The sequence below is a fragment of the Cuculus canorus genome, chromosome 3 (genome assembly GCF_017976375.1).
Source record: "Cuculus canorus isolate bCucCan1 chromosome 3, bCucCan1.pri, whole genome shotgun sequence".
Lineage (NCBI taxonomy): Eukaryota > Metazoa > Chordata > Aves > Cuculiformes > Cuculidae > Cuculus > Cuculus canorus.
The window spans coordinates 119993355-120003989 of record NC_071403.1 but is presented as its reverse complement, the minus strand read 5'-3'; the positions used below and the strand labels follow the sequence as shown (position 1 = coordinate 120003989).

General features: G+C 50.6%; 1 protein-coding gene across 1 annotated transcript in view; it reads right to left on the bottom strand.

Moving 5' to 3' along the window:
* Positions 1-1742: 1742 nt before the first annotated feature.
* Positions 1743-10635, bottom strand: part of TNFRSF21 (TNF receptor superfamily member 21) — a 40586-nt gene continuing 31693 nt past the window's right edge. Inside the window, exons 5-7 of the mRNA XM_054063487.1 lie at positions 8097-8153; positions 5581-5797; positions 1743-2805 (exon numbers count right to left, since the gene is read on the bottom strand). Coding sequence (XP_053919462.1) covers positions 2576-2805; positions 5581-5797; positions 8097-8153 — 504 coding nt within the window. The 3' untranslated portion in view covers positions 1743-2575. The remainder of the gene's footprint in view (positions 2806-5580; positions 5798-8096; positions 8154-10635) is intronic.

The window sequence follows — 10635 nt, the reverse complement described above, 5'->3', positions numbered from 1 at the left end:
CAAACAGCCCAGGGTCCCACCTGTGTCCACTTCTGCAGCTTCCTTATGCCTCCTTGGCACCTCCTGGTCAAGGCACCCCCACAACACGCCCACTTTGTGGCCTTTTCTCAGATGGAAAAGCCTCTTCCCAGGTCTGTGTTTTTTTTTTCTTTGCCTTCAAGCCCCATCAGAAAACACAAGAGGCTGCCAGGATGCAAAGCAGAGCTGGAGGATGGGCTGGTGGTGCCCTGGGAGGGTCGCTCCAACAGCTCCGGCATTTTAAAACCCATGGGTTTAGCTGGGGAGCACCTGGACCATTGGAAAAGGACAAATCCCGCATTTCCCATCTGGATTCTGAGAACCTGCTAAGGATAATTAAAAGCTAGCAGTTTGCCTTTGCCATGATGTATTGATCCAGCCCATGATAACACACCTCCTCTCCCCTTGCCAGTTCTTGCCCAGGCAGACAGACAGTGAACACCACCACTCCCAACATGGAGACAAAAAGAAAATCCACTTGCCAATAGGGTGAGACTGGGCTCCAGGTCAAAGTACTGCTTGGAGTAACCTGGTCTATGCCAGACACACCAGCCACGCTCACCATTTCTTCGTGATGCTCTGAAGACACATTGCAGCCACTGAGAGCTCAATGCTTCACTGCCGGCGAGGGAAACCCCCACCCCAGTGCTCCCAGTAAAGGCTCTTGCTACTCTGCGCTGTATTTCACCTGTCCATGTGTTGAAAAGTTTTATAATCTTGTACCTCCGTATAGTCCTGCAACAGCAATTTCCAATGCCAGCCAGAAGGAAAACAGCACTCTAGTTAACAGAAAACACTCCAGAGCTAAGTATATAAAATGACAGCATCATAAACCAGAAACATTCGCCCCATTAAGGTTTCCATTCATAGACAGAACATCATGGGATGATTTATTTGGAAATGGAGATGGTAAGGACATGGGTAATGTAACAGCGCAAGAGAAACGCTGTGACTGCAAGATCTTCACTTAGGAATGACTCAGCACAGCAGCTGCATCCTGGAAAATTAATACCTCAGCCCCCTCAAAGTGCCTGCTAAGCCTTGGAGAGCTTGCAAAAAAACAACCCTGGAAGCCACATCAGCCATCAGATCCGCTCACCAGCTCGGTGTGGGGTCCTGCCCCGCTGGGAAGCAGCCCCTGGCTGCAGGGAGCTCCAGCAGTGACCACAGGGACTTAAGGCAGGGTTGTCAAGAGCAATCACATTCTAGCCTTGAAGCTGAAGAAAAACCCCTCACCACCCCCTAAATGCCCAAATCTTCCTCTTCACCCCACCACGAGCACCTTGGGCAGCCCCTGCTCCGCCCCACGTGTCCTCGAGTGGAGGCAGGTGTTAAGGAGCTCAACGCAGAATCATGTCAAGTAACAAACACCTAGTATTTATTAATAAATTAGTACACTGGAAGGCAATTTTTTCAATTCATTCCCCCTTTTCTCCGACTCCCACCCTTTCCCATGAGGTGGCACACGCCACCTTTATCTTGTGATTTCTTCAAATTGAGTGTAGTACAGACTGTTTGTTACCGGAGCGTATAATTGCAAATATAATCAGACAGACTTCTTACGATGCAGCTTTCCCTTCCCCCCCCCCCCCCAATCCCCTTTTTTCTTTTAATAAAAAGTGATGTGTGATTTGAAGAGACTATTAAGACCAGGTGAGGTCTTTGGAGAACTTATCGGCCACGTTTGTATAAAAAAACAAGAGACACGAGTGTAAAAGCATAGCTTGGTTTAAGTCTCACACCACGAGAAGAGCAGGACCACCGGCGGCCGCCTTCACCTCGCCACGTCCAGCACCGGCTCCTTTCGGGGCCCCTCCGTTCCCGTAAGCGGCAAGGCAAGAGAACTCCTTACATTCGACTGAAGGCAAAGGACTTTTTCATCGCCTTGAAGGTCGGTGGGACTGACCCTTTTCTTTGCGGTTAAAGCACTTCTGCTTTAGCTTATAGGAGCGCGATGCATTGTCCGAGTGAAAACCATACAATAAATAACCGTGCTAGTAAAATCTCGGCAACGGATATGAGCTATACAATAGTACATTAAAAAAAAGTCAGCTCAGGTGGGAAGCTTAGCTGCGTTAAGAGACAGTAACCAGCAACGATTGGGGCTTTTTTTGCGTGTTTTTGCCATTTACCTCTCTGAGGCGAAGGGAGGTGGTGGGACACGGTCACTCCAAACGACAGCTTTGAAGAAGTGGGTTACAGAGCAATCCCCGATTCGATGTGTTAAATTACATCAAGTTTGTGGTCTTTTAGTTCATGAATTGTATTTTTTTTCTTTTTTTTTTTAAAGTGCATCAACTGCTCTTATTGGAATGAGAACAAGGAGAAGAGATGCTCAGGAAGGGAGCAGAGGATGCAAAGACTTGGACTGAGCGACAGAATTAAGGTGGAGAGGTGCGACGCTGGCAAACTGCCCCCTCTCCAGAAACCAAGGACACCTCAACGAAAATACTGGCCATATATTCTACAACAAAACCAGCCTGCGTATTGTCGGTCGTCTTAACGAGTGCCAAGCTAGCTCTAGCAGATATTCAGAGAGTGCATGGTAACCCAGTACCTACAGTAAGTCAGGAAGGTGGCTATAGACAGAGTCCAGGAGGGTCTGGCTGGCTTCCTGGCTCTTGACTCCAGCGATCTCAAATAGCCTGTCCAGCTTGTCTTCAGCCTGTGGGATCTCCTCTATCACGTGGAGCTCCTCCGGGTTGAGGATGTGCAGCATGTCATCGAAGATGGGCTGCAGGTCGCAAGGGTCCAAGCGCACCTGGCGCAGGACAGTGTCCTTCTTTTCTGTAGGAGGAAAGGAGAGGGCGGTCAAGAAACCGCTCAAGAAACCTTTGCTAAGCAGGGCACGTTCTCCTTGAAGACCACAGTCCCTGGGGCCACCTCTGAAGCCCCAAGGAGAATCAAAGGAACAGGTGGAGGGTGATGAGTGACAGGGAGAAGATGGAGAAGCCGGTGCCGCTCAGGCAACTCATCCAGGATCCCACTAGAGCAAACACAGCATTTATAAATGCTGAATGGCCAATACAGAAAAGTGAAGAGGAACGGGAGCAGCTGAATTCTACTCTTTTCAGTTTTTTTCATTGGGTCAGCTTTATTTCCTCACCCAAGCACAAAATTTGGTAGATTGACTGAGCTCAGTGTTTCAACTTCATCAGAAGTTAACATGGCAAGATAAACACAGTAAATTAAACTCTTAAGAAGTTGTGTGTGTGTGACTACAGGGATTTACATCTCAAGGCACACACTGCAGCAAGCAGGGCCAAGGATGGGGTTAAAAGAACCCCTTTCTATCTCGAAATGACATTTTTCTGGTTTCATCTCATGCAATACCCCCAGGCCAAAGCAGCAGCCAAAAGTCTGGAGAAAACCCCCTCAAACAGCCAGGGATGCTACAACTTCTCTGGCAGCACTTCAGAATTTAAAGGTGTTTAAATTTAAAGGCCTTTAAAGGATTTAAAAGCCTTTAAAGGTGTTCTTCCCTTTCAAATCTTTGCTAACAGGATATTCTGTTCTGGAATGAGGATGTGACAAATCTATTCTGGAATGCCAGTTTTCCCAGTTATTTAATTATATCATGTCAGGCAGTTCTGTCGTGTGAGCTGCCTGCACGGCAGGGCTTGATGATCTCAAAGGTCTTTTCCAACCTAGGGATTCTATGATTCTATAAGGCCAACCAAATCCTGGGCTGCATCCAAAGCAGCGTGGCCGGCAGGGCGAGGGAGGGGATTCTGCCCCTCAACTCCACTCTCGTGAGACCCCACCTGGAGTCCTGTGTCCAGTTCTGGAATCCTCAACAGAAGAAGGAGATGGAGCTGTTGGAATGGGTCCAGAGGAGGCTACAAAGATGATGCGAGGGCTGGAGCACCTCTGCTATGAGGACAGGCTGAGAGAGTTGGAGTTCACAGAATCACAAGGTTGGAAAGGACCCATTGGATCATCGAGTCCAACCATTCCCAACACTCCCTAAACCATGTCCCTAAGCACTTCATCCACCCGTTCCTTAAACACCTCCAGGGAAGTCGACTCGACCCCCTCCCTGGGCAGCTGTTCCAGTACCCAATGACTCTTACTGTGAAGAATTTTTTTCTGATATCCAACCTGAACCTCCCCTGACGGAGCTTCAGGCCATTCCCTCTTGTCCTGTCCCCTGTCACTGGGGAGAAGAGCCCAGCTCCCTCCTCTCCACAACCTCCTTTCAGGTAGTTGTAGAGAGTAATAAGGTCTCCCCTCAGCCTCCTCTTCTCCAGGCTAAACAACCCCAGCTCTCTCAGCCGCTCCTCGTCAGACTTGTTCTCCAGCCCCTCACCAGCTTTGTTGCTCTTCTCTGGACACGCTCCAGAGCCTCAACATCCTTCTTGTGGTGAGGGGTCCAGAACTGAACACAGTACTCAAGGTGCGGTCTCACCAGTGCCGAGTACAGAGGGAGAATCACCTCCCTGGACCTGCTGGTGACCCCATTTCTGATACAAGCCAAAATGCCGTTGGCCTTCTTGGCCACCTGGGCACACTGCTGGCTCATGTTCAGTCGGCTGTCAACCAGCACCCCCAGGTCCTTCTCTTCCGTGCAGCTCTCCAGCCATTCTTCCCCCAGTCTGTAGCGCTGCACAGGGTTGTTGTGCCCCAAGTGCAGGACCCGGCATTTCTCCTTGTTAAACCTCATCCCATTGGTCTCGGCCCAGCAGTCCAGCCTGTTCAGATCCCTTTGCAGAGCCTCCCTACCCTCCAGCAGGTCGACACTTCCTCCCAGCTTAGTGTCATCTGCAAACTTGCTGAGGGTGCACTCAATGCCTTCATCCAGGTCATTGATAAAGACATCGAACAGAGCTGGACCCAGTACTGAGCCCTGAGGAACTCCACTTGTGACTGGCCTCCAGCTGGAGTTAACTCCGTTGACCACCACTCTCTGGGCCCGGCCATCCAACCAGTTTTCAACCCAGGAGAGTGTGCGCCTGTCCAGGCCAGAGGCTGACAGTTTCTGCAGCAGAATGCTGTGAGAAACTGTGTCAAAGGCTTTACTGAAGTCCAAGAAGACTCCATCCACAGCCTTTCCCCCATCCAGTAGTCGAGTGATTTTGTCATAGAAGGTGATCAGGTTAGTTTGGCAAGATCTGCCTTTTGTAAACCCATGTTGACTGGGCCTGATCACCCGGTTCTCTTGCATGTGCATGAGTTGTTCAGCCTGAAGAACAGAAGGCTCCAGGGAGACCTTATAGTGACCTTCCAGTACCTGAAGGGGCTTTAGAAAAGCTGGGAAGGGGCTGTTTCCAAGGGCCTGGAGTGATGGGACAAGGGGGAATAGTTTTAATCTGGAAAGGGGATGATTTTGATTGGACATTAGGAAGAAATTCCTCACACTGAGGGTGGTGAGGCCCTAGCCCAGGCTGCCCAGGGAAGCTGTGGCTGCCCCATCCCTGGAGGGGTTCCAGGCCAGGTTGGATGGGGCTTGGAGCAGCCTGGGCCAGGGGGAGGTGTCCCTGCCCATGGCAGCGGGTGGGACTGGATGGGCTTTGAGGTCCCTTCCAAAACCCAAACCATTCTACGATTCTATGGGTTTTGTACCTTTGGTAATAAAAGAGCCTGTCCGGCTGAGCGCAGAGGAGCCACTGGAGGTCGAGTCGCACCGCAGGAGGGGCTCTGCTTCATCGCCGAAGAAGGCTTTCTTCTCTGAAGGCGAGGGCTCCACGGTGAGGACAGCCGCCGTGGGGGGCTTGGGGCTGGGCGCGGGCGGGCTGAGCGGGCTGGGGCTCACGGGCAGCGCCAGTCTGTCAACTTCCAGCTTTGGAGGAGGAAAGAAAAGGAAAGTTAGCTTGGAGTTAATACTCCTGAACAGGCTCGTGCTCAAAACCGTTCTGATGGGGATTCACAGTGCTTTTCAACATAATCCGTCCCCTCCTCAGCAATTGGTCTCTGCACTTGTGTAGCTTCCTCCTCCCAGGGGACCTGCTGACCCAGAACGGGCACCAGAGGTGGCCTGGGGTGGACATCAGGCTGGCATTTGGCCCATCAGCGCTCAACAAGTGGGTAATGCAACCCACACTCTTGGTAGGAGCAACTGCAGCACCTGGATGGCACGTGCATCCACAGCAGAGCATTTAACTTTGTTTTCCTTCTCACACCAAAGTACAACTCCTGGTGGCTAAGAGTGATAACACCCAAGCAGGTAATCCCCACCACAAACCTGCTCCACAGCTTCCTAAAAGCAAGGCATAGCCCGGCTTCGTGTCTCCGAGCGGTGCTGAGGCTGCAGGGCATGAGCCGTGACAGCCCTCGGAGACCTCTGCTGCAGCACACATCTTCCCAGCTGCACTGCCTGGGAACTAGCTGGGAACTGGGAACTAGCTCTTCAAGCTAATGATTTGTTTGCCTCATCTTGCCCTTGCTCCCCCGAGCACCTTACTGATGTGTGATGGAGAAGTTCATCCCACCTGACTCCTAGTCCAGGGCCAGGAAGGACAAGCAGGGGCTGGCACTGACCCCAGCATTACTCCAGTGCCTTTGGTTTTTGCCGCGCTGATGCAAGCCGAGGGCAAGGATGTGGCTCCAGGGTCTCGAAGACACAGGGAGCAGCAAGCACTGCTGGGATGTGGCAACATTTGGGTACTGGCAAGAACCTGCTTCCTAACTTGACCATGCTCTGCATCTTCCTTCTCACATCTCCTTCCTACCTGCACAACAGCAGCCAACGTTACCCGCCCTCCTCGACTGTCAGCATCCCCTTGGGGTGCAAATCTCAAGCAGATCATTTCTGGTTGCCATTCCCTGCAGGGATGAGAGGCTTGAAGCAGCATCTCCACATTCCTGGTTGGCAGCCTGGGCACCTCTGCAGGTCACCAGGTCCCCTCCAAGCAGTTTGTTTGAAGGACCATCTAATATTTAACTTCATCCCAAACCTGCTTGACCTGCCAAAGCACACATCTGCAAGCCCTTGTCCATACATTCTCCCATTTGGCGATCCGGTTTTCTCCTGATACCGAGGGAAGACCAGGCTACTCCTGCTCACATGCTTTTGCCTCCTATCCAAGGATTAAATGCAAAATTGGGATTAAAGGCTGTGGCACAGGGTGCTGCTAAGCCACCTCCGCGCTGGCATGGATGTTCCGGTGCATTCCTCATCTGTGTTGAGGAATTTGCCACCCACAAATCACATGTCTGCTGAGGCGCCCATTAGTTCATATTAAATTAACATTGAAGCCTGTTCCTGGTAGAATGAAAGGGGGTTTTTTTTCCCCCTCTCATTGAAAATAAACAGGGGAGGATTTGTTCTAGGAAATTACGCAATAGACATTTAAAAATAAAAGTCTGCTTTAATTTTTAATTAAAAGAATCTGCTTTCTCCTCTGAAACTCCACTTCCAATAGAGCTCATCGAGGAGCATCAGCCTATTGCCTATCAGGGGAAAAGCAAGGGAAAGACCACAAACAGTGGCTGTCTGCTTTCCAAATTGCAACACACTCCCATTTCCCTTTTAAAAATAACAAAACAGGCTTTAGGTGTTCGTTTTTCCTTGTGAAACTCAGCTATTTAATATCAACCCACCTCCCGATTTCCAAAAAGGGCCCCGATGGCCAAGGAGCGATTACAGGGAGGGCAGGGAGCAGCCGGCTGCCCTGGCTCTGCCTTCCCCGCAGAGAGGAAAAACCCTTCCCAGAAGTGTGCAAGTCATTTGGAGTTTAATTAAACAGCTGCTAAGGCATGCTAGGAAATAAAATCACCCAAGGTTATTTGACTGTCGGCATCCCGGGAGCCCAAAGCTTTCCAAATAGCTGAACGGTTGCAAGCTTATGAGACAAAGTCAACAGGATGCTCAGATGTGTGTTAATATTTAAACCGCGGGAAGAAAGCAAGTGGAAATGAGGGTTTTGAAAGGCCAGGGAAAGCAAAAGGTTCCTGTGAGGTGAAGCAGGGGAATAGGTGTAAAAACACACTATTCAGAGCCTGTGACTCATTGGCGTGAAACCACTGTGGCCATTCCTATTTTTAAGAACAGCGGTACTCGAGCGAAACTGAGCTCTGGCTGGAAAAAAAACCACCCCTCAGCTGCTCCTTTGCTTTTCCAGATCCAGCACATTGCTCACCTTTCCGACGTCATTGCAGGGGTCCTGCGCTTGCCACTGAGCCTGCTGCATCGGCACCTGCACGGACAGACACAGGGGGGAGTGTTAGATGCACAGTCCAGTGTGAAAAAACAAAGGTGCTGCAGCGGCTTTGACACATCAGCAGCCTCCTGCGAGCGGTACTAGGGTGTTCTGCCAACTTTACTTTCTTTTTTATATATATTTCTTTTTTTCCTCTTTTTTTTTTCTTTTTTTTTTTTTTCCTATTTCTTTTCACTGCAGCAAGAGGGTTGCCATGCCAAAAAAGTAAGTATATGTCCTAAAATCTCCCGTATATTCGCAGCCTTTTAGGATGTGGCTCAAGCACCAGCCATCCTCTTGGATCTGGGAGGATGTTTTAAGCAGCTCAGGGTGTCTGAAGGTCCTTTCTAAAAGGAAGAAATGGGGACAGAAGGGGATGGGTGCAGAAGATGACAGGCTTAGCTTTGTTTTCTTTTCACAGCTGCTCCCAACAGCTCTGTTTGAACTGGTTGGTCCCATTTTCTGCCCTTGTTTCACTGTACCGCAATAAAAGTGCAACTCAGACAAACAGAAATTAGTACAGCTGCTGTACTAATCATAGAATGGGTTGGGTTGGAAGAGACCTCAAAGCCCATCCAGTCCCACCCCTGCCATGGGCAGGGACACCTCCCACTGGCCCAGGCTGCTCCAAGCCCCATCCAACCTGGCCTGGAACCCCTCCAGGGATGGGGCAGCCACAGCTTCCCTGAGCAACCTGGGCCAGGGCCTCCCAGCCCTCAGCATAAAGAACTTCTTCCTGTTGTCTAATCTAAATCTTCCCCTTCCAATTTAAAGCCATTCCCCCTCATCCTGTCACTCTGTGCCCTTGTAAAAAGGCAACGTTAGGAAGGAGCAGCCGTGGGTATTTACGGTTGGACTTGGTGACCTCAAAGGTCTTTTCCAACCTAGGGATTCTGTGAAAACCCCTCTCCCTTTGGTGACGCCTCCCTGTAATTCCTCCTGCATCAACCAAGTGGTAAGAAAAGCCAGTGGCAGGTTTACTACTGCATCAGCCCAGCTTTGTGCAGCTGCGCTTGGGTCAGGTTTTCTTGCCCCAAGAGAAACACGACTCAAACTACCACTGTTTACTAAAAAATACATTGGAAAACTCATTTGGGGGCTGAGGTCGGAGACGCAACCTCTGCAAAGGGTGGCTGCACACCCTCTTGGGATCAGGGATAAATTTAGAACCGAGCCTGCTGTTTCCCACTGCTGAAAGATGACACCAGGCTGACACCAGCCCTATTCCCAGGTCTGGGACTGCTCAGTCGGGGATGCAGCGGGAGAACTGCACATAAGGTAGGGTGGGCTGGGCAGCAGATTCCTATGGGTGATCCACGTGGCCATACAAGAAAGCTGGGGAGGGACTTTTGCCAAGGGCATGGAGTGATAGGACAAGGGGGAATGGCTTTAAATTGGAAGGGGGGATTTAGATTAGACATTAGAAAGAAATTCTTCAACATTGCACTTGATGACCTCAAATGTCTTTTCCAACCAAATGATTATACGATTCTATGACAATGAGGGTGGGGAGGCCCTGGCCCAGGTTGCCCAGAGAAGTCATGGTTACCCCATCCCTTGAGGTGTTCAGGGCCAAGTTAGATGGGGCTTTGAGCAGCCTGGTCCAGTGGGAGGTGTCCCTGCCCATGGCACAGGGTGGAACTGGAGGGGCTTTCCAACACAAGGTCCCTTCCAACCCAAACCATTCTGTGATGCTATGCTGTGGCTCCAAGGTGGTGTCAGGGAGATGCTCCTGCTATGGTCTCCAGAGGCACAGAAAGGATCCACCCTAGATAAGCATTTTCACCCAAACGTGCTGTTTGGGTCCACCTTCAGGAGAGACCAGACCTCGGAAAGTAAAACACCATTGGTGGTGGGCTGTGAGGTCTCTCTGAGGTGGCAGAGATGCAGCAATGGTCTGCAGATGCTGCAGAGTGGGAGACAAGCTCTTTACCAAGATGGGAAGGGCATAAGAGCGCTCAGCACCCTGGGGTGGGAAAGCCCGAAGGTCCTCTCTGTGTCCTTCACCTCACTGGCCAGGTTTCAGAAGAGTGCACACCACCACCTCTGTGGGAGCCAGCATTCCTCTATAAAAGGCAGTCCTGGAGAACAGATACTCAAGCCAAGCCTTGTGCAACCCAGGATGGGCAGTGCCAGGGCTGGGGAGGGTTTAGACACCAAGATCAAAACAGAGGATCCACAGAGGAAGCAGCCATTTATGGGGAAGAGCTTCTCCAGGCAGGAGATGGCATCTCTGCGAGAGCTCCAGGTGGCTTCTCCTTTCTATGGATTTGCCCACCCACTTTTTCAACTCAAATGGTGGTAAGAAGTGATGAAGAGTTTCCAAACTCAACTATGGGCTGAGTATGTCAGTACCGAGTGTGTCTTGTTATGCTCCCAAGTCGAATATGCAGCAAATACACAGACCCAAGGAGATGTGGCTACCGCAGCAGAGAAATCTATAACCACACCCACAGTAAAGTTTATATTTTTGTGTTTG